Source organism: Plectropomus leopardus, chromosome 8 (genome assembly GCF_008729295.1).
Source record: "Plectropomus leopardus isolate mb chromosome 8, YSFRI_Pleo_2.0, whole genome shotgun sequence".
NCBI classification, from domain to species: domain Eukaryota; kingdom Metazoa; phylum Chordata; class Actinopteri; order Perciformes; family Serranidae; genus Plectropomus; species Plectropomus leopardus.
Window position 1 is genome coordinate 11,146,084 of NC_056470.1, and position 23,675 is coordinate 11,169,758.

At 40.1% G+C, this 23,675-nt stretch overlaps 1 protein-coding gene across 1 annotated transcript in view; it reads left to right on the plus strand.

Annotated features, from left to right (window-relative positions):
• Window positions 1-23,675, plus strand: part of celsr3 (cadherin, EGF LAG seven-pass G-type receptor 3) — a 125,432-nt gene that overhangs the window by 92,705 nt on the left and 9,052 nt on the right. The window contains exons 21-33 of the mRNA XM_042492564.1: window positions 4,266-4,464; window positions 8,021-8,212; window positions 8,304-8,490; window positions 9,100-9,267; window positions 10,340-10,466; window positions 11,760-11,966; window positions 16,578-16,752; window positions 18,258-18,370; window positions 18,874-18,953; window positions 20,414-20,540; window positions 20,787-20,906; window positions 22,817-22,914; window positions 23,517-23,608. Coding sequence (XP_042348498.1) covers window positions 4,266-4,464; window positions 8,021-8,212; window positions 8,304-8,490; window positions 9,100-9,267; window positions 10,340-10,466; window positions 11,760-11,966; window positions 16,578-16,752; window positions 18,258-18,370; window positions 18,874-18,953; window positions 20,414-20,540; window positions 20,787-20,906; window positions 22,817-22,914; window positions 23,517-23,608 — 1,885 coding nt within the window. The remainder of the gene's footprint in view (window positions 1-4,265; window positions 4,465-8,020; window positions 8,213-8,303; window positions 8,491-9,099; window positions 9,268-10,339; window positions 10,467-11,759; window positions 11,967-16,577; window positions 16,753-18,257; window positions 18,371-18,873; window positions 18,954-20,413; window positions 20,541-20,786; window positions 20,907-22,816; window positions 22,915-23,516; window positions 23,609-23,675) is intronic.

The following is a 23,675-nucleotide window of genomic DNA, read 5'->3' on the forward strand; positions in this document are numbered from 1 at the left end:
TATACATCAAATTTGGCTGACAGGAAATGAGTTGTGCATATATCACAAGTAGGTGGCTGAAGATGTAACATAAAGTCCTGTTTTACCTGATAAACTACTGTTTCTATTTACTGGACCGTGTGTCAGTAATTGACAAGTTGTATATCACTATGGAAACGGTGATGTGAAATTAACAAGCTGAAGATAGTGTGTATTTTTTCATTCTTGGAGAAAATTTTTTATATCAAATCTTGGTTAAATCGAATTGTTGAACATCTTTCCCTGTCATTCAAATGCACAGTGTCACATTTGCTACAATAAACAGATTTGTATTGTTTATTAGCAGTAACAGTAGTGGTAGTAATAACAGTAATAGTATTAGAAGAAGAGGTATAAAATATGGAATTTCCCCAGTGTTGAATGGTAATCTCTCACTTTATGACATTTCAATTAATTTATCTTTAGCTGATGAGTTTATAGCTGGGAGGTGATTAACTCAATAGGGGCCACGGTGGGCAGTTAAAAAGCTCTTTGTTCACACATTTTTCGACAGTTGACACAGGGAAGCATTTCATTATTTATGACAAAAGGGAGGATTACGCCACCTAATAACTAGCAGAAATTGCCACACCCTGCAGTGCTGGAATCATTCATACTGTCATTGTTATACAGCTATGAATGAGTTGCTATAGAAACTGAGTGGCTGTGGTAGCATCCCATAGTTTGAACCAAAGATTATGTCTCAAAGTAATTATATAAAAACATATTTGAAGATAGAGTTGAGCTTTTGAACAGAATTTCATTTATATTGTTCCTTTATTATTAGGCCCAGCCAGCTTCCCTCTGTCCCTCATGTGTAGGGAGAAAGAACTTTTCTGATTTAAGGCATGGGGTATAGGCATCACCTTTCATCTTCTGTGTTGTTAATTTAGTGGATTAAAAGGAAAAGGGTGTATCTTTTCCTCTGAGGAAAACGATAAAATAAAAGTACTCAAGTTTATCTGATTTAAAAACACACCTGTTGCACACACCGAATCCTAGATACACGCTGTGGCTCCAGTTATAACACTATCAACAAAAGAGGAAGGATGCTGTTCAGTGTAAGTGTTTCTTTTACACCCTCCTCCTACAAACACCATCTGTCAGGGTCTGACTCATTAAATAAAATATATTTAATAACAAAGTGTAAATTAGTCCTTGTGATAAAAAACTCATTCATAACAGTCCTTAAATGAACATTTTGCTCAAATGCTCCACAATCGTAGCTTCACACCTTAAACAGCACATTGTTTCATGTAATCAATACGTAATCTTTGGCTAACAAGGACAGTCGCTATAGCAACACAGCAGTAGCATTAATGACATCCCATAGTGAGTGAAATGAAAACCTTTTCCTGCCTGACATTTCACTCTACCACTTCACCTGACAGTAAATCAGATATAAAACCATTAGGGATTAACATTTGGTTTGCTGGTTTACAGCAACATAATGCAGCTATATGTTGTCTCAGTGGTACTGTTATGATCTTTATTGTCATTTTACGATTTCCGGAACAAAGCATGAGCTCGCCTCGCTTGTAACCTCTGGCTCTAAAGCAGTCATGCCGCTATACCTCGTCATGTCAAGTTAATGAGGCGGCTCTGGTTTACCCCAGCACCACTGAAGTGGAGCTGCAGACAGCCCATTTTTTCTCCCCATTAAAACAAAATGTATATATATATATATATATATATATATATATATATATATATATATATATCTGGTAATACTTGACACCTCACTTTAAACAGCAGCTATTAGGCCAGACGACGAACAGGTACAGTAATGTCGAACACAGTTACTATAGTAACCCAGCGGTGGTGACAGAGCCCTGTGGCTGCAGGAGAAACAAAGGAAGGCAAAGGGAAAACGAGTTTTTGCATCAGGAATGTAGTGATGAATGGAGGAAGAAATCTTTCATATTTAAGCTGTGATCAGATCCACTGGAGACTGCTGCACCTCCAGACACGACTCATGTCTCATCAAGTACACAGCAGAAACATGTTTTTAAAATGAGGGAGCGAAAAGCAGATATTAAACATTCTGTAGTATTAATTAAAACATCTGGCATTCATTATGGCCCCCGTGTATTGGACAATGGTCCTAACAGGCTGGTAATACAATTGTTTCTCATAGTAGGATCTCTTTAGCATAAATGAAGGGTGAAAAGAGAGGGGAACTGAGTTAATTTTAAAAACATAAAAGAATAAAAAACAAAATATACTACTTTTTCAATCAGTGTCTTTACTGATATTGGCAACAACAAGGACATACACATGCAAACTCACTAGAACATGTATACATGTACTGACAAATCCATACACAGATAAACAAAGAAAAACAAAAATCTGTACATATGAAGGAGCCCCAGATGTTCCCCTGATAGCTTATGTAATTTTTTAGGGGCAGAGTTGTAGTTAATTCAGAAATCTAAATTTACCTGTACTTGGCTTTCCAACCTTTTTCCCTGAAAAAGCAATAACTCTTTTGGCCAATAACAGATCCATTTCTAAAATAAAATAATTTATTCTAAATGGTTTGGATATGACAATGTGTTGCTGTTTGAGTGGCACATCTAATGTTTGTTTAACAGATTAGGCTAGCATTATGTTCCAAACTGTCATCCACGTTTCCTCTCATTCAGCCTTTGTGCACCCTGTGCCTCCTTCTCAGCCTGTAATCCTGTCATCTGCTGCCTCTTTAAAACTCTTCACGTCTCTGTCCTTTTGTTATCCTCCAATGTTTTTCCCCCTTCTTCTTTTCCAAGAGATAAATACAGACCGGATGAGTTCCTGCTGTGTGCAGCCTGATTGGATCCACCATTACATCTTTATGTTTAATGCGCCTCTAAAGAACGCAGAGACAGTATATATTCTAAGCAGTGGTGACAGATCAGCACACAATCTTTAAAGATGTACTATGCAGGATTTTCAAAAAAAAAAATGTATAGACTCATACAGTGATTGCTTATTCTTCTGCAGAGACTCTGCCCTCTGCCTGTGTTTTTCTATTTTCCTCTTATTTTCTGTCCTTGGAATTTTTATGGGTGTGTACCCACATGGCGCTTAGGTGAGGTCTGGACTTTATAAAAGGTAGCAGCCAGGTGCCAGACTGTAAGCAGCAGGCATCCAAGAGGCACAGCACCAAAAAAGCATAATTATACTGAGGCGAAACCAGAGTGAATCCGGGGTTTGGCTTTTACTTCCACTTTTGCTGGCGAGCTTGTTTACAAACAGTAACTGACAATCCTGTGTAATCTACCTTTAAGCATCTGTCTCTTATGATCATCCATTTTGTCTCATGTTCTGTCTCCTGCCTCCGACAATCACTCCTCCTCGCTCACACTTTCCACCTCATCACACCTGACTCCTTGTCCATCCTTCTCTCTGTTTTCCTGCATCTCTGAGCCAAGCGTGAGCCTTTTTCTATTGCTTCTTCTCTCACTTTCCTTTTTTCTCCTTGCTGCTTATTTATCCACAACCTGTGTTTTTGACTTTCCTCTCCCTCTGCAATTCACCACCTTCTTCCTATACTGCACTGTTTATTGTTTTCCTTGTTTGTCTGAAGGTTTTCTTGTGCATTTCTTTCTCCCCAGAGCATTATGTGAGACTGCAGTGCTTTATTGGTTCTGGTGCAGTCAGACTGCAAGGAATCATATTGAACACTTTCGTCCTTCTCTCTCTCTCTCTCTCTCTCTCTCTCTCTCTCTCTCTCTCTCTCTCTCACTCTCTATCTCACTCTCTCTCTCTCTATCTGTCTCTCTCGCTTTTTCTCTCTCCTTCTCTCTCTCTTTCTTGATCTCTGATATTACTCTTTGTTCTGAACATTTTGCAAGGCTGTGCAGTCTAGATTATCTTTAACAGGTTTCAATCATGACACAAATTTTCCATGAAAGCATTGAAATGGAGGCAATGTGTAAAAATGGAGACATCACTGTGGTTAAATGTTCTATAATTGGGGTCAGGACTTACATCTGTTTCCTTATCTGCTGGACCAGAATCAGTAACAAACTCAACTTATTTTTTTCTCTCTTTTTTCTTAACACGCTCTATGAGGATTTACTGTTGCGTTCTCAGAGACATTGAGGATTTTATCTGGTGTCAGCACAGAAAAATATCTCTTTCCCTCTCCTGATCCCAGATGTTGACTCGTGTTACTTAAAGCATCTGCTGGAAAGCAGATCTCTACTTCCTCCCTCTATTTCTTGTCTTTCTTTTTACGACTTGTCATCTTTTGCTGTTTGCAGAATATTGTGCGGGGCTGCAGTGTGCTGTTGGGTCCTGGTACCTCTGGGCTTTGGCGGGCTCTCGCTCAGAGTCAGAACCACATCCCGGGCGGCGGTCCAGCTGAGCTGACAGAGCTGCTGGAGCAATATGCCCAGAATCTGGCCCAGAACATGAAGCTCACCTACCTCAACCCTGTGGCACTGGTTGCTCCAAACATAGGTGAGTCCAGAATGACTACACACACACTCACAGAGACATAATAAAAAAGCAAATCACTAGTCAATAAGACAGACCAAGACGGTATAAAATCTTTACAAACGATTAGCTGCGCTTTTCTCATAATACTGTAAATCACTGCTGTGAAATCAGCTAGAATGACTCATTGTAAAGCGGGAGATGAACAGCGCTAATGCAAATGATGATGGCACAGCCAGAACGCTGGCAGCGGCACAGAGAGATGAATTTCACACTCCTACACACACACACACACACACACACAGAGCAGCTAATGCTTCCAGCACACACATAAAAACCCTAAAGCCCTGTAGCACTGGCCAGCATACATCATTTACAGTAGATTTACAGATGCCAAACACACACACACGCTCACACACATAGAGCAACAGACAAGTACAAACACACACACACATACACTGATATGCTGGAATTTATTAGACAGAACCTTGCGAAAATGTTTATTTTTTCAAACTTACTGTGAATTAAAAGTGGGTCAGATAGCTCTCACAGACAAGCATACAGACACACACACACACTCCCTTACATGTACCGCACATCCGCAAGGTTTGGCCAGGTTCCTGTGTCATGTATTTTCTGGCATCCTGTCGCTTGTATGTTTTGCTCGTTCTCCACATTCTGCTGTCACATAAGCAGTGTAGAAAATACTGTTCAATAATTTGTGCCACAACAACAAAAAAGTAGTTAATCTCACAATAGGTGTTGAAATAGCAACAGCAGCAGCTCTGGCAGCGACGAGGCCAGACAATGAATTTCACACTCAGTTAATGCTCTTAGCTACACACACAGATTGAATTCCTGTCAAATATCATACACCCCAAACTCATGAAACTCATCAAAGTTGCCATCTAGTAAATCTTGGCTCGCCAGCTTCTCCCAGTGTAGTTTGGCGATACAGTTAATCCCAGACCTGAAGAAAATACAAAGTAGGCTTGGACAACATTGAGTTGCCTGCTTTTATTCATTTTCTGTGTGACTCTCATCTCTCTCTTACTTCACTGTATATGTTACCCCTCTGGATTTTATCCAAAATGCTGTTAGATAATCTTAAACTGACAGCCTGATGCAGATCCCCTGGCGAACAGCAAACAATTAGCAGCAGCGGTGAAAGCAGAGGGAACAAGAAATACAGCCAACGCTAAATTTCACACTCCTACACACACAAACACAGACAGTTAATGCTCTCAGCCACAGGGGATAGAATGAATTATATGGGAAAAGATATGGATAGACATGACACACACCCATCTGTTAGCTCCCAATATATGAGTTCCTGTTAAGTATTTTGGTTTATTGCTGTGTTTGGTCATTAAAATGCCAAATTTTCAATTTTATTTCACCAATTAACCATTTCTCCATAAAAATTGTCATTATAGACTCTTAAAATTAGAAAAACAGACACTCCTCTCAACAGGCAGGCATGAAGACGCACGCACACACGCACACACGGATGTCTGTTATATTGAATGATCTCTTTTCTCTCTCTGTATTGAGTGCTGGTCCACTTCTGCTTGCTTGGTCAAGTGTTCACTCATTATTGAACACTCCACATTGACTATGTACTTCCTGTTCGCCACCTCATTTCCCATAATACGACACTTCCTCTGCTCCTTTGTGATTTTGTGTGTGTGTGTGTGTGTGTGTGTGTGTTTATGGATCTGGTATTGGCTCTGTTCTTACATCAGGCACCATGGGTAGTGGGCTCCTATAGCTCTCCTAAATCTACAGTAAATAAATTGCTTTATTGGCACAGGCAGTTCAGGTTTCCCCTTAGATGGAATGTATGGATGAGCAATATTGAGAAAATCAAATATCACAATATTTTTGACCAAATACCTCCATACTGATCTTGTAAGATGTTGGCTACTGGTGTTTTCACTACAAGATTTACACAATAAGATTTTCGATAAATAATCATCAGTAATGTGGATATAATGACTTGACTTAGTGGATAAAGGCAAATAAAAGAGCAGTCATAATAGTATGGTTATTTCAAAAGATTACATCACTTTGAGACATTGTCAAGTCTCACATTAGAATATCAATATCATATCGATATATTGCCAAGCTTTAATTGTATGTAAATCAAGTTTTACATCGTTGTCATGATTTAGCCTATCAGAGAGCTGAGAGGACACTTTATAACTTGTGTAGTTTTGAACCAATAAAAACAATAGCTAGTGTGGTTATGGTCAAATTTTTCATCAACCTTTGTTTTAGTAAGTTTCAAACATGCTGTAGGTTTCACAAAAATCATTTATTGAACTTAAATTTTGTGCTGGGGACCGAGGTAACAGTTTGCTCACTGACGACCGGCGGAAACTGTTTCTTCATGAAAGTGGGGAACATTTCATCACTTTTGTATTACACTGTATAATCACTGAACAGACACTTTCCAAAATACCAGTAGGTCATAATAGACTTAAAAACTCACAAGTATCTATTATGATACCAAATTGAAAATACAACAATAAACAGAACGTCGGAGGTATGATTCACTGGGTAATTTCGGCCTGTGTGCAGCAATTTTCTTGTGTGCCATAAGGTCAAACACCAAGAAATCTGCTTCACTGTATAAAACAGGGTAAAGGTGCTATTGTTCCAGAGGAATTAAAGTTCCTATCACAGTTGCTCACACTATTCTCAGATGGCAGGAGAAGTGTAAAAATCACTTTTAACTTGCTGATCCTGTATTTAGCAAATAAATTAAACGTGAATATGCGATGTGTAGTAACTGTATGTAGTAGTGTGTGTTTTACTGTACAAGTCTGCACTTTTTTTTTCTTTTTTTAACTTGTTTTAAAGCATATTTTGTAGGCATTTAATTAAATTAGTTTTGTAAGTAAAACACCCTGATAAAGGCAAAGTAGCAAATTATATTTATTTGGGCGTTTGCCCTGTGCTGGAATGTGTGTACCTGAAATGAGATACATTACAGCATAGTGAGATTTGCTGTAGATCTTATTTGTTAAAGATAAATCTACTAAAGAAGTGGCTTATAAAAACTGAACTCTATCATTTTAACAAAAATAAAAAACAGGTTACCCGTAAACAACCACAGTTCCCATGATGCTTCGACCAGCTTCTTAAATAGCTAAGACGCGTGGTTTACAATGCAGTGCGTTATTGAATGCTACCAAGATAACACATGCTTTATCTTTGTTAAAATGATTAAGTGCTCAACTGTGCTGTCCAGTGCAGAAATAAATAGTTATTTATCGTACAACATGGACCAATAACATTACCCCTCTCTGAGAAAATATAATGAAACTTGGGCTATCTTTAAATAGGGGGCAGGTCTTTAGTGCTCAATACACCCCACCCCCCCAAATGCTGCCTGTGGTGTGAGATATAATCTTACTGTTATTTCAGCGTGTCAGGTAATTATAGCAAGGTTTCATAATTACTTGGTCAAAGACATTTTCCTGTGTATGTACTGCATATTAACAAACACCTACTGCACATACCGTGTCCAAAAATGTCGTTCATGTTAGTTTTTTGCTGCCTGTTTGTTTGTCAGTCATGAACCTGGACCGGGTGGAGAACCAGACCCATGTGCGGCGGCGTTTTCCACGTTACCACAACACCTTGTTCCGGGGCCAGGCTCTGTGGGATCCCTATACTCATGTGATACTGCCCCCTGCTGCCCTGGTGCCACAACGACAGCAGCAACATCACAACTGGAAGGAGAAGGAGCGGACAGAGAAAGAGCGTAAGCACAAAAGCTCAAGCAGAACTAAAGGCTTTATACTGTAAGCTGTTGAAACTAAGACTGTATACTCACACAGACTTTTCCATTTTAGCCTCATCCCCAAAAAGCGCTGCGACCGCCCCTGTCGGTGTCTCAGTCAATCAGACAGGAGAATACACTGCAGCCAGACGCACTGTTTCAATGCCAGAGCCGCCCATCACCATCGTCATCCTGCTGATTTATCGCAGTCTGGGCGGCGCGCTCCCCCCCAAGTATCACACAGACCGACGAGGAGTGAGGTGGGAATCAATCACACTCAGAACAATAAAAATCTGATTACAGCACCTCTGAACCCGCTAAGCATGCTGGATCTAGAAATCCGGATTACCCATGTGTCTTTTATTCAGTGACAAACAGTACACCAAAATTGCTTTTATATAACAGGAGCAACACGTGATTAGAAACACATTCTGCACTAAATTTCTTCATCTTTAATGATGACCAACAACTTTATGGCATTTTATTTAAAAAACAAATAAATAAATAAATCGTAATAAATGCCATAAATCATTTTGTCTATAAAGTGTAAAAAAAAACAGGGAGAATGCCAAGTTGATGTTCCCATCCCCTGACTCGTTTCTTCTCTCTCTTTCTCTCACGGTATCTCATTTCTCTCTCCCTCTCCTCCCATCCCTCTCCCCCTCAGCTCTACGTTTCCTCACCTTTGAGTTTAATAACAAAAGTAACAAACCATCCAGTTTTCAGTAGTTGTCATTAAACAGCCATTTAAGTCCTTTTCCTCTCCCCTCACCTTGTCTTTCCTTTTTTTTAAACCATCCTAAACAGGACATCAAACTCTGCTCTGTCTTATCTAGTAGATGTGCAGTAACTCACTCTGTCTCCCTCAGGCTTCCTCGACACCCGGTAATGAACTCCCCAGTGGTCAGTGTCTCTGTCTACAACAACCAGACGTTTGTGGGCGGACACTTGGACCAGCCCATCCTGCTCGAGTTCAAGCTGCTGGAGACAGCCAATCGCAGCAAGCCACTGTGTGTGCAGTGGAACCACAGCAGTCAGTGAGTACAGATTACACTTGTTCACACATTCCTACACACATACTGTGCATTAGGGCTGGGTATTGTCAGGTGCATTATTGTAGCATATGGTGCTTCATACTGTATTTATTTACTGTTGATACAACCGAAAGTCAGCAAGTTTTCACAACCGGTATAGATAATAAAGCAATGAATCATCAGAGGTCGTGGTTTACAGTTTTAAAGCAGCTTCAGGACGTTGTTGGGCACAACACAGAGCAATAGTGTACCTAACAGTAGGAGAAAGGAAAAAAAGTCCCCATCATGTTGTAGCTGCATCATAACCACATATTTATCGATCAGCAATTTGGTAACTATTATGCTCACTTTTCGGGAGCTGTTGTCACTTCCAGCACACTACACTGTAACAAAAATTATATTGTTAGCAATTGAAAGCATAGAGAGAAAAGCGAAAAGAGAAAAGCTAGAGAAAAGCGAGCATAATAGGCTGCACATAAAAACATGCCAGCTAGCTAAATTTACATTGTTAACTCGTCATAGATTGTTGGTGTAGTTTGTCCACTCTGAATGGAGATAAAAGGCCAGTGGATTGGGCGGCAGCATCGACAGGTATTTCTCCAATAAAGCGACAGGACAAAGGTTTCCTGCTGCTCAAACATGAATCCCTGAAGGCTGTTTTTGTTTCTTTCACTGGCATACTTTGGTTTTTTGTGCAAACATTGAGTGACAGCATTGCGTACTTCTGACAGTTCTTGTTCCGGGGGATGATAAATGATTCAGGCTTCAGTTGGTGGTTATTCTCTTGAGCACTATAGAGCCATATATGCAGCTGCACATCTATGTAACGCACAATTATATGCTCACTAACAAGAGAGAACATGAAGACTCAAACAAAAGCAGCGACAGTGGACCCTTGTTCTTTAAAGTCCTTGTAATTGATTGGAAGCATAATAGACACACATCAGCCAAACATATTTTTGCACAAAGGATACATTCAGTTTTTTCATGTCTTTGTGTCTGCACATATTTTGAAATTTGACCTTTAATTAATAACTCTCTCTCTCTCTCTGTCCCTCTGTCTCTGTCTCTGCAGGTATGAGACAGGAGGTTGTTGGACAGTGCGGGACTGTATGGTGGTGTACAGGAACACCTCTCATGTCCGCTGTCAGTGCCAGAGACTCGGCACCTTTGGCGTGCTGATGGACAGTTCACAGAGAGAGGTAAGTGATCTATAGAGAACTACTCAAAGATATTCAACATGATCCACGTATTTTTATAACTTCATTCACATGCCTCTCTATAATATTGAGGCATGTAGTGGATTCATTGTAGAGTTACTGTCTGTGATCCTGCTGTGTAGACACACGTTCAGGTTTTCCTTCCTTTTTCTTCATTTGAACATCTCAGCTGGTAATTGCTGGATTTGGTGGGTATAAAAGTTTGAAATCCTAGAGAATTAAATCCTGTCTGACACTCTGGAAGATGAAGGAAGCCTTGTTACAGCTGTAGAAGCTTTTCACGCTTTAATGCAAACCCCCCCTGTCCATCACACCCCAGCATACTAAGTAATGATATATCTCTACGTATGATACGGGAAACTTATGGAATCAGAAACCTCTTTCGGTGAATTCAAAGTTGTGCATTTCTCCAACTGGCTGTAACACTGAATTGAGCACTTTAAGGTGTTTCTTCATCATCATCGTAAGTCCAGAAAAATGAGGAGAGGAGCGCCACATTTCCATTCATTTACTGGAGATGTGCCCAATTTGTCCAAATAAAGTTCTGAAGGTGTTTGTAATGTTTACTGGGAATGAATGCTTTCTTTGTGTGCAGTTCAGGCAGTGATGAAGCATTTTCAAACTTTTTCCTGACAGATGTAGAAAGGTCTGCTAGTTTGCTTGCTATGATGTTTGATTCATCTAAGATAGTTTCTTTTTTTCTTGTCATCTTTATTTTATTTTCTCTTTCAAATTCTTTGAGACTTGTTTATAATAAAGGCTTATTGAATAACTTGTATTTTGAATAGTTTGAATACAGAGATCCTTTGCCTCCTTTAATCCTTTTGGAACTATTTAATATTTTATCTACAGTTAGTAGATAATGTTTTTCTTTTTTTTTTTTATCTGAAAATAACTTGCTGTCTGCTGCCGCTTTAATCTCTTTAGTTTGTTACCTGCTTTGCAATTTATTTAACATCTCTAATATAAATATTGTCACACTAAGTGAAGGCAGACAGATGAAGGCAGACAGTAACCCAGACTGAATTAGCAACATTTAAAAAAATTAAAATTATTTGTTTTCATCTCTTTGTTTTACTTCACCATGTTATCTCACGCCTTCCTTTGTCTGACTCGCCTTGCATTTCCCAACTCATTCCTCACGTATTCTCTCTCTGCTACTTCTAGCCCTTTCCTCTGCCCTCACTCTTCATCTGCTCCCACGGAGATGTTTTAAATTCAGTAATACCGTCTGTCTTCTCTTCTCTCTCTTCCCTCTCGTATCTCTCTGAGCAGCAGTTGGAGGGGGATCTGGAGACGCTGGCCCTGGTCACATACTCCTCTCTGTGCGTCTCCATGCTGGCCCTCCTCCTCACTGTCCTGGTGCTCTCCTGCCTTCGAGGCCTCAAGTCCAACACCAGGAGCATCCATTCAAACACAGCGGCAGCCATGTTTTTGTCCGAGCTGGTGTTTCTGCTCGGGGTCAATCAGACAGAACAACAGGTAGATAGTGTGTGTGTGTGTGTGTGGTGGGGGGGGTGTTTGTCTTTCTGTAGCCTCACATGTTCTGTAATGTCTTCAGCTTCCTTGACCGCAGCTTTGTGAATGAGCAAACATTTACCTTTGGCTAAGGCAGTAGTTATAATATATATTGAAGGAGGGACTTTATCACTGTAGACTGTTATAGCTTCTATAAGCTGCTAGCATGTTGTAAAAAAGTCTTTATGTGTGTGCTGCTCCTGTGCAGCTCTCAGTCATATACAGGTTCCTTTAAAGAGCTTCGATATCCCTTTTTCACCTACATGGAGCGAGTTCCGTTTTTGTTTATAATTTTGAAGTGTTCAGAGCATTTTGAACAAAGAAAAATTGGTCCAGAACCTAAGAAGTTGGTTCCCAGCTGTAACCAAATAATTGCACTTATTTTCTTGATCTGAATGGTGAACTGTGACGACATTAGTGGGCGTTTCATATTCTACAGATTGGAAGGAGACGGATGGAGAAGGCAACAATAGAGACATTTAATTAGAAATCATTGGGGGGAAAATAGCAGTTTTCTCATTAACAATTGGACAGTGCTTTTTTTAATTTAAAAATATCTTTAAAATGGAACAAAAATTTGCTTATAATTAGTGTAATCTGTCATCTTGCCACTACTGTTTACTTAAGTTTTGCATTATGCAACACCCTCCACTGATGACACATCCATGATCGCAGTGGTTCCGATCCGAAACTGGTGGAAACACGGGCTGGTTTGCTAGATTGTACCTGATTTGAACCAGTTCAAGATCCAAAGCTGATTTGCTGGAATAGCAGTATTGGTGATGAAAACCTTAAGATGTTGGTTTGAAAATGCTCTAAAATGGCCAGTTTGGCTAGAAATGTCTACTGTTCCCCCCAGACCCCCTTTCAGGGTAGGGAAGGGTTGAGGGAGGTGTAGATTGTGGTCCCCTCCAATGATAAATAGGTGATTATGGCCCTGCTTTTGGCCTGATTTTAAGTTGGACTTAACTCCAAATTGTGCTCTGCCTGATACTGTAGAACATAATATATCATCAACAATCAGCAATCAACAATCTGCCTTTTTTTCTTTCTTGTACTTCATCCTCTGAATCGCTCTGTTCTGATAACTTTGTGCCTCTATTGTTTTCTTGCTGGTTTTTTTTGTCTAAGTCATCTTCCTGTCATGCTCAACACTTTCTACCTTTCGTCTTCCTCTGCTCTTGTTTTCTCATCTCTTTTCTCTCTTGATTTTTTCTTTCTGTTCTGTTACATCACAAATGTGTTCATGTGTGTTTAAAGAGCAGCAAGTCTTGTAGAGAGGGTACTACAAATATGTGCTCACTCAGCATGAAATCCAATTAATTAAGCTGTATCCCCCACGCAGTTGACTCTATGGCTCTTACAGTGCGACTAGTTACCTCTAGCTGAACAATATGTTCCCTAATTCATGTACAGCATGCTTGGAAGAGCACATTAGTGCTCGCAGCTTTGTGTGTACACCTGTTTGTATATGTATGTGCGTATTTTACTCTGTATATCTTTTAGTATGTAACTTGCAGTGTTTGGATTTGTGTGTGTGTGTGTGTGTGTGTGTGTGTGCGTGTGCGTGCGTGCGTGCGTGCGTGCGTGCGTGCGTGCGTGCGTACGTGGGAGTGTGTGTGGGAGTGTGAAATTCATTGTCTGGCTGTATTTCTGCCAAAGCTGCTGCTATTTCTGTGTCGTCTCGAGCTTTGTCGTTAGGAATTTGCACTGAGCTTCTTTTTACCTTAAAATCTGGGACGTACGTCTGCTTTCTTTAACTTAAGAGATGTAGAGCGCTCAGCTGTAGTACTTCCTCAGTGATGTATTTCTCCTGTTTCTTAAGAGTCCCTGTAGGTTGAGCAAAAGAGGCATGTTTACTTTTACATTTTCAATGTTTAATTGCTCTCATTCACAGTAATTTACAACTGCAAAACAGCCTCGTGATGGTATAGTTTGTTGGGGTTTTTTTTAAGTTGTTGTTGTTTTGGGGTTTTTTGGCACGAACTGAAGTTGAAAGGTTTTGGATACTTTTCTATATGTAATTTGTTTCGGTCCTCACATCTTATTAGAATGTTAAGATACACCAATATGACTATTTTGGTGAACATTATGAATATTTAGGTGTGTATCCTGTTGGCAGGCTGCAGTACAAATCTCAGAGAACCAAAGTTTATAAAGCTTACATAGACTCGCAAGAGGCTTGTTCATCAGACAGAGTATTTTGTCAAACCTCAAAGATTTTGACAAGGGAGGGAGAGTCAAAGCAAATCTGATTTCAGTCATTGCAGCTCAAGCCAAACCAGGATGGACAGCTTGAGTCTTTTAAGCTTTAATCCTCCTTGTCTGGTGTTTATGTTAGTTAACAACACATGAAAAATCACACCAGACTGTTTGTTCTCACTCTTCATCTTGTTATTCTTGGTATTCAAAGCATGCCTTTGAAAGGTTGCTGTCAGTTGCCAGCAGCCATCTATTTTAATTCACAAACTTTAGATTTTGTTTTTACTCTTGACAAACAGCACCACAGTTATCTTAAAAGACTTTGACTTGCTCTTTCGGATGTGTAGGTGCTATAATTCAGAGCCACTTGAGTTTGAATGGCGTCTTTCTCATCTGGTTAAACAAACAAAATAGACCGAAGGCTTCAGAGTTCAAATAAACCACTTCAGACATGCTTGAATGCAGCCTGAGGATAATTTCTCAGAAAGCTTAAATGCTAATATTCTGCATTATTCATAGAGGAGTTCAGCATTACTGCCAAACCAAACAGCAGCACTTAGCTGACAAAAGGGATTTAGAAGTTTATCTCCTGCCCTGACAAAAAGTACTAAGATTCATTCCTGATAATATGCAATCTTAACCATGGTATTGTACTGACCTCAGATATTTATGCTATAGCAGATTACACCATCGCTGCTCTGATATGACATCCTCTCAGCAAATGTGCACCATCACATTTATGGCAAGAAGGACAAATGTTTTACCCACCTTATCTTACACTAGGCACAAAAAAAAGCACAGCACAGCTTAAATGTCAGTGCTAGTTTCAGACTAATGCAGTTGTCTTTTTTATTGCCAACGCCCACATTGCATAAGGAGCAAATGTACATGCACCCACCTGTGCGCCCATGGCCATGTAGGCCTGAAAATGATTAGTGGTCAGGCAAATTTTTGACATGTTACTATTTAGAGGAAGCACAAAGTGATTGTGCCATTCACCGACAAAAATCTGGTCTAAAGTCAGATGGCGGTATATTTTCCTGCTGTTTGAACGGTGTATTATTCTGATAGCAAGATACTGACATAGGTGGGTTAATAACACGTGTACAGTCAACTTGTTAAACACAGAGGGACGCATCAGTGGGTTGCAGGTTAATACATTATCAATAAGGGAAATATTCATTAAATTCTCTAAAATGTGAACAAAGCGCAGAGCAGAGCTGCTGTTTAACTCCCCATTAAGATTGGCGCTGTGCACAATTACGCACGAGTAGCGGTGTAACTTCTTTGATCATTTCAGATCCTAAAAGTTTAGTTCTGTGTCCTCTGTCAGGTTGATAACTACACTTAGTAGTAGTAGTTTTGCTCGCTTGTCCCACAATATTTTCTGCAGTGACATTACTGCTCTCACTTTTTACTTTGAGCAGAAAACCGCTTGTTTCTCCGATCTGCCGACACGCCCTAACCGTACTTGTACCATGCAATTTAGACAGAACAACAGTGCTACAGGTCTTAGGGCCCTGCATGTTTATCAGTGCTATCAATAAAGATAAAGAGAAGTAAATCAACCATAGACAAAGCTGGCATTTATGAACATCTCTCTAGCATGTATGTTACGAGGCTTAATATTAATTAAGAATACAGAAATGCTGTGTAGAGCACTTCATTACCTTAAAATATAAAATTAATTATTTGAATATTTGTGGTAAATATACTTTATCTGATCTAATTTCTCCCTTAAAAAAACAGTACAACAAGCCAGAATTACCTTTACTTTTTTTCATGCTGTTTTTATTGTTGTTAATATATTGTGTTACATGAGCGCTTTCACACTTAAAGTGCTACGAAGACCACATTACCTGCAGGGGAATTCTTTGCTGTACGTACTTCCCTCAACTGATGTAGTTTACTGTCGTATCCATAATCGTAGTCAAAAACACACTCTTGGGTGTTATTGCTATAATCCAGCACATTAAAGACAGTCATTTAAATTCATATCAGTTATTTTGCACATTTCCTGGAGACATACTGTAACATGCTGCCATTAACTCTGTTCATTAGGTGGTTTGGTAATTAAATCAAGAATGCTTGTTACTTCATTGCTGACACCTGCTGTGTTGTAATAAGGACTTGCTGGTCGCTTGCCAAGACGTCTGCTCTGCAACTGTCACAAGATCAATACGAGGGATTATATTTTTTATTTCTCACCATCTTAAATCACATTTTTTCCTTCTCTTCTTTTCTGGTTTCATCCCTGCTTGTCTTCTTTTCTCTCTCCGTCTGCTTTCTCCCTTGCGTCACTTTTTTCTTCTTTCTTTAATCATTCTCTCTCTCTCTCTCTCTCTCTCTCTCTCTCTCTCTCTCCACCTCCAGTTTCTGTGTACAGTCGTCGCCATCCTTCTGCATTACTTCTTCATGTCCACGTTTGCGTGGATGTTCGTGGAGGGCCTTCATATCTACCGCATGCAGACAGAGCAACGCAACATCAACTTTGGTGCCATGAGGTTCTACTACGCCATCGGCTGGGGCGTGCCAGCCATTATCACAGGTAACACACACATTCACACACATGCATACACATAAGATCTGTGATATTTATTGGAAATGTGCCTGTGCATCCATGTACACACAGACAGACAAACATGTTCCTGCCACATTTATACATTCATGACAACACACTCTTATTATGTGCACAGACGCACATCACACACACATTCACAATGAGTCTGGCTGTGTAGATAAGGTGTCCTATTGACACTTGTATTAAGCAGGTTTCAGTGACATTTTAATATAGAGATAGTAATGCGTGCACACACACACACACACACACACACACACACAGGCGCAAGCAATTTCTTCCTTGACACATATGGTAAGAAAGTAATATCTGTCTGCATTCTTCTGTCGTCCTCCTTCTTACACACACACACACACACACACACACACACACACACACACACACTTGCAGTTTCCATCCAGACTCATACATGCTGTCAACTCTCGTCTATCTGTTGCAGCTTCTCTCTCAGACATACACCCAAACACACACACACACACACTCTGACACACACTCTGACCGCTGTCTCACCTTGCCTCAAGAGTGGATGTGTCTCCCACCACACACACACACACACCCACGCAAACACGCAAACACACAAACACACACACACACGCACGCACACACTGGCTGCACGTCTCTTTCCTCCGGCTCAGAGGTGTTTAATCTGTCTGTCTGTCTTCATTTCGGCTCTTCCTGTCTGTCTTGCTTTTGCAGTTTAATTTAAAATTTCTTTATATCCACGACTGTCAGAACCTTAGCAGTTATCCAAACAAGCACACACAAAAAAAGACTTCAGGGTCTACGTCACAAAGCTCCCTGTGCCCTTGTCTGGCTCCATCATGGTCATGGAGAGGAGGCTGTGCACAAATAATGGATAAACAAACACATGATAAAACAGAAACCTAAAAGTTGATGTTGTGCGAATTTACGTGCATTCAGCGATGTTCAGTAATAATTATTTTCAAACAAATCCAAAAATGTTACTGATTTTATCTTTAGTTAGCGCTAGTTTCTTTTCAGACACATGTTTAATTAGCTCAGTGACAAATTGAAAGAATCAGGTGCATATTACTATAAAATAATAATAGAGCAATTGACAAATATTAATGTTAGATAGTATTTTATCAGAAGCATTAGTGATAAGTTCAAATCAGTGCTGATAAGTCAATGTACTGAAAATGAATGTATTCACATTTCTAAAGGCACAATATTGTAATCATATATTCACATCTTCTGTCTACAATGAGCTGTTAACTTTAAAAAACATGCTTGTCACCTGGAATCAATATTTATAAAATTACTAATGAATAAAAAAGATTAATACTTCACATTAATGAGATGTGTTCTGATCAAATGGCAACCTCCAGAGCTGACAAAATGAAGCCAGTGACAGGAATGTCTCCTGCCACAGTCATTCAGATAACTACATGCTGTTACATCCTGCACGGCCTCTCTCTTCCTGTCTGATCTGACTGTCCGTCTCTTCACTGCAGGCCTAGCGGTGGGCTTGGACCCTGAGGGTTATGGGAACCCAGACTTTTGTTGGATCTCCATCTATGACAAACTCATCTGGAGCTTTGCTGGTCCTATAGCCATCGTGATACTGGTAACCATCTCCGTCTGTCTGATATATATATATATATATGCTGTAGTTAATGCAGATAACTCTTCTTACTAAACTTGATATCATCCTAATATAAACTTGAGTTTGAGTTGGCTGGGTGCCCTCCCGAAATGAGCTGAATCATATCGTCGTTCATGTGGCCATGCTCTCTTCTTTTTTTTTTTTCTGTATGGTCTTCTGTTGTGCCCCTTCTTTTTCTGCACTAACATTTTTATTTAGCTATTTCCCCTGTTTCATTCAATAACTCTCTTTTCCTGCACTGTTTGAGCAAAGGAGTCAAGACAGAAATGCGGAGCAATTCATAGATGCAAATGGCTTTGACTTCAACAAATGTACAATTTTGCCCTCGTACTTTACTATTTTATCCACATTGATTTGTTTCACGTGTTTATTGTCATCCCAGACATTGCTAAGGACAGTATTGGATTAGATGAAATGCATTAAAAGCATTGCCTGACTGTTTGTATTGATCTCTTTCTATCCAGATGAATGGAGGGATCTTCATGATTGTAGCCAAGATGTCCTGCAATCCCTCTCAGAAGGAGACCAAGAAGCTCCCTGTCATGTGAGTACCTCCCACCATGATTAATTGACTCCTCTTTTTTAAAATGTACATTTGTAGGCTATTTCCCATCATCTTATATATACTTACAGTCTTTTATCACCGTACTTGTCATTTTTTTGGGAAAAGAATCAAGTTTTGCTTCATTTCAGGCTTCAGATGGTATCTTATAAACCCATATGGTGACTAACTGGTTGAGAGACACCAGAATATTTCCTTTTTAACAGAAGGATTTGCTAATTTAAGTATGTTGTCTCATATGTTTTAAGAATTTGTCCTTTGAACAGATGCAGACGTAGAATTTGTGGGTAATTTATAACATTGCTATGAGGGGTCGCATCCAGAGTTATAGTTTATAAAACTATACACTTAAGTCACTTACATGTTAGTTTTGGGCAGTTTGTAAAAATAACCTAGCTGTCATAATAGCATCACAAAACCATGCGGAGTGTTGCTCTGCAAGATGGTTTGTGGCTGTATTTCAATTTGTCTCATTCTGTCAATGTTGATTTGATAGACAATGATCATGTCAGGCCTTGTTATTTGATCAAAACTTAAGTGCATAAACAGCACAAGGAAATCACCGAAGCTTTGAGGTCTCTCTCTTCCTCGCTCCCACACGCTTGTCTCAGCATTACCGCTGTGATCTCTCTACTATTGCCTTTTCCTACTAGTTCTAACTTCTGTCACACTTGCCTCTTTTGTGTTGTTTGTCTCTAAATTTCTTCATTACCATCATCATGGGCATCAATTAAGAATTGGCTATATGCAAATAATGCATAAATGTATAATGACCACATTGTTACCATATCAGAAGTATAAGTATACAGTGTAACGAGGTACAAGTAGATTTGTTTCCATATATCACATTCACTAAAGTACTGGATAACTAACGTGCAGGGTAATTAGTGTTCTTATTAATACGCTCTGGTCCCGCTCAAAGCTAAACTTTGTCATTATTTTGTGTGTAGAGATGGAATACGTTGATGTTTATTTCCAAAGAACTGCAGACGTCCAGTACAGTTGCCAGAGTGTGTACTGATTCATTCAGAGGAATCCAAATGTGAACTTTTCCTCCCAGGGTCCCTGGTTCGAATCCTGGTTGGAACAGGGTTCGGTCCGGGCGGGGGCCCTTCTGTGTGGAGTTTGCATGTTCTCCCCGTGTCTGCGTGGGTTCTCTCCGGGGTCTCCGGCTTCCTCCCACAGTCCAAAGACATGCAGCTCAGGTTAATTGGTGACTCTAAATTGCCCTCAGGTGTGACTGTGAGTGTGTGTGGTTGTTCGTCTATATGTGTTGGCCCTGCGATGGTCTGGCAAACTGTCCAGGGTGTACCCCGCCTTCCGCCCGATGACAGCTGGGATTGGCTCCAGCCCCCCGCGACCCTTACGAGGACAAGCGGTTACAGAAAATGACTGACTGACCTTTTCCTCCGCCCACTAACCTTCTGTGTATCTCTCTCCAGCGCTACCATTCGCAATTCCTTCCTGCTGCTGCTAGTAGCCACCTCCACCTGGCTGTGTGGTCTGATGGCTGTGAACAACAGCATCCTGGCTTTCTACTACATATTCAATGTCCTCTGCCTCGTGCAGGTATGAACACATTTTATGTTTCCAAAAATAAATATTGGTTTACTCTATCACTGATTCAACCTTTATTCAATTTATTACAGTACAGCATTTACATTTTTACATACGGTATGTCAAAATTAGCAGCCAAGTAATGATTGTTTTTGTATTGCTTGAATAGAAGAATAAGATACAGAAAAAGGCGCTGTTAAACGTGCAAGGATCTTGTAGATCTTGTAAACTGGGTCTGTCTACCGCTCTCTCTCCCAGGGCCTGTCGGTGATGCTGGTCTTCACTGTGTTCAACTCAGAGGTTAAAGAGGCTTGGAGCGTAGCCTGTTTGGGTAAGAAGAGCCCTGGAGAAGACCCACCGAGACCACCACAGAACACTGTGAGTTACACACACGTACAGCCTCCGACTGCTGCTTCTTGTCTGCCGAACCTGATACGTTTTTATGCCGTCTGGTATTTTGGTCTGAACTTTCATTGCTTTGTAGTCATTTACAAAGCACACTGTGCAAGTAAAGATTTTTTAAGTATAATTTACACAAGCTATAATATTATATTGTGAAGGTCATTACTGAACATCTCGTAGGGTGAATCTGAAACCCTGATGTGAAGCTGTAAATCATCTCGCTGCATGATCCCAAAGCCATTTACCATGTTTATTCTCTCTCTCTACAGTATTCTCATTTTTAGACACACATTCTCACTGTGTCCATTACTAGACCAGCACAAAGGCCCCCCTGCCCTCCATTCCTCCTTCCCTCTGTCCATCCATCCGTCTTTCCTGTCCTCCCTCTCTCCTCTCCTTCAGCCTTCAGGGTTTGTCGCTGACCCAGATAAAACAATTTAGCGGCCAGTGGAGCCCTGTCCGCTCTTTAGCCCACTTCTACAAAAGCAGTGTGCAGTGCCTATTAGAGAGAGAGAGAAAGAGAGAGTGTGTGTGTGTCATCATATCCTGCCCTCCCATCTTTTCTTCACTCTTTCTGTCTCATATGTGTTTTTTTTTTAGTACATAGCTCACTGCACTCTAACCCCTGCTTTCTTTAGCCTGTCTTTTAAGTCTCTCATTACATCTCCTCTGTGCTACTGCCAGTGTGTGTGTGTGTGTGTCTGTGAGTGTGTGAAGGTGTGTATGCATGTCCACAGTCCAATATCCACTTCTAATCCCATCCTCTACCCAGTGAACTTCATATGTAAACTGAACGTGTGTGTATGCAAGAGACGTGTGTTACATGCATCCATTTGTGTGTGTAGATGTGTGCCTGTGTGTGTGTGTGAAGCTGTGTAAAGTTGATACATAGCTCATTCCACCCTTTTAACCCCCATTTCCTCTAAAGCTCTTCCTATCCATCGCTGAGCCATCTGGGGCAAAATAACTGCACCTTTCCAAACTATTATTAGACACAAATGACCACCGTTAGCATCCTTTTGCCTATATGACTCATACTATGTGATACATTATTCATGACTACAGTGGCTTAATACTGTATAGAAAGCTGATATTGTGCCCCATTTCAAGAGTAGTTTCTGCTCCAATAGCTAAGTCTCCTTCCAATTTTTTTTTTTTTTGCAGTCGCTATAATAGCTCCCACGAGTCTCAAGAAGCTGTAGTAAAATATCTTGTGTGGTGTTTTTGAATGCCAGCCTAAAAAAAAGATGTCTTGACAAGATTCCTACATTTTAAGCACATATTATAGTGCTAAATGTGCTAAATACACTATCATATAACCTCTGTATAAAAAAAATCTTTATGCAAAGAAAAACTATGGAATAGAGGCAAGAGGAGTACAAGGCAGCCCATAATGAGGGTGGGATTTCAACTCTTGATACAATGCAGTATGTGGTGTAACTACAGCTGATTCATGTTAACAAAGCATCATGAGAGACTAAATTCATTTTTTTTTCTCAGTAAAAAAAGATAAAGAGCAATGTTTTGTACCATTCAGTGTAATCATATCATATTGTGTCGAACTGTTGTGCCTGCAGATGAAAATTAACTCACCAGCTAACTAACTCTGGCACATTTACATTGAAGTGGAAATTGAAATATTGCTTATTGTGCATTGTCCCATATTGTCCTTATCAGTTAAATTTGTAGAAGAAATTGAGAAAGTTCAGATAAGAACTACTAATTCCAGACCTGAAAGAGATGTCATATGAGTTGAGGTAAAGAAAATAACCTTTACCAACTCTGTTATAGAAGAGACACAGATGTGACATGATTAAATTTTAAATAAATAACAGTAGATATAACTCTCTGAACCTTCTTCTGTGTCTACTTGTGTGTGTGTTCAGGCTCAGAACCCCTATCACAATGCATCTCTGTTGGAGCAGAGCGGGCTGCACCGCATTACTCTGGGAACCTCCACCATCTCTTCTGTCAGCTCTGCCAGGTATATAAACACACAGATATTCACACAGACACACATCGTACACACACATTCGCAAACACAACTTTTACCAACAAACTAAGGATACATTTGGGTGGAAAACATCCACACCATGGCTGGTAGAGACTTCCTGTAGTTGGAGAGCAAATGTGTAAATACTGTACAATACACACACAATATAAAGTACAAATGATAAATTATCATTCAGACACTAAGAATTTGTCAGCTTTGATTAAATCTCTTTGACTCTTTGATTTGGGATAAAGTTGCCTCTGGGAGGAAATTCCCTCGCTAACAAAAACCCTGTCGTGCACTTTGTGGGTCAGTGGGGTAAAGATGAAGAAGATTGGATGGAACACTGTACTGTAGTGTATGTAGAGCAACACTAATGTACTCTGAATGTGGCTATTGGTGTCTTTAAGGCTCAGTGATTGTCTGCCTTTATGTGTGTTTATGTACAGTATATACTACGTATGTGTGTGTGTGTACTGTATGTGTGTGTGGATGTTTTCTTTTTTTGATCTGTATCAGCCTGCATGACTACATGTGCGCTGTTTGTGTGTGTGCGTAAGTGTGTCCTCACTTCTCTCCTCTTGCCTTGTTAGAGAAAATCTTTTGGCTCGTCAAACTCTGGAGCAAAACATCGTCCACACGGGAGCAACAGACCTGGATGTAGCCATGTTCCATAGAGATGGAGGTAAACGCACAAACATGACCACACAATCACACATTTTTTACGAGCAGCAGTGAGACGTTCTCTGTTT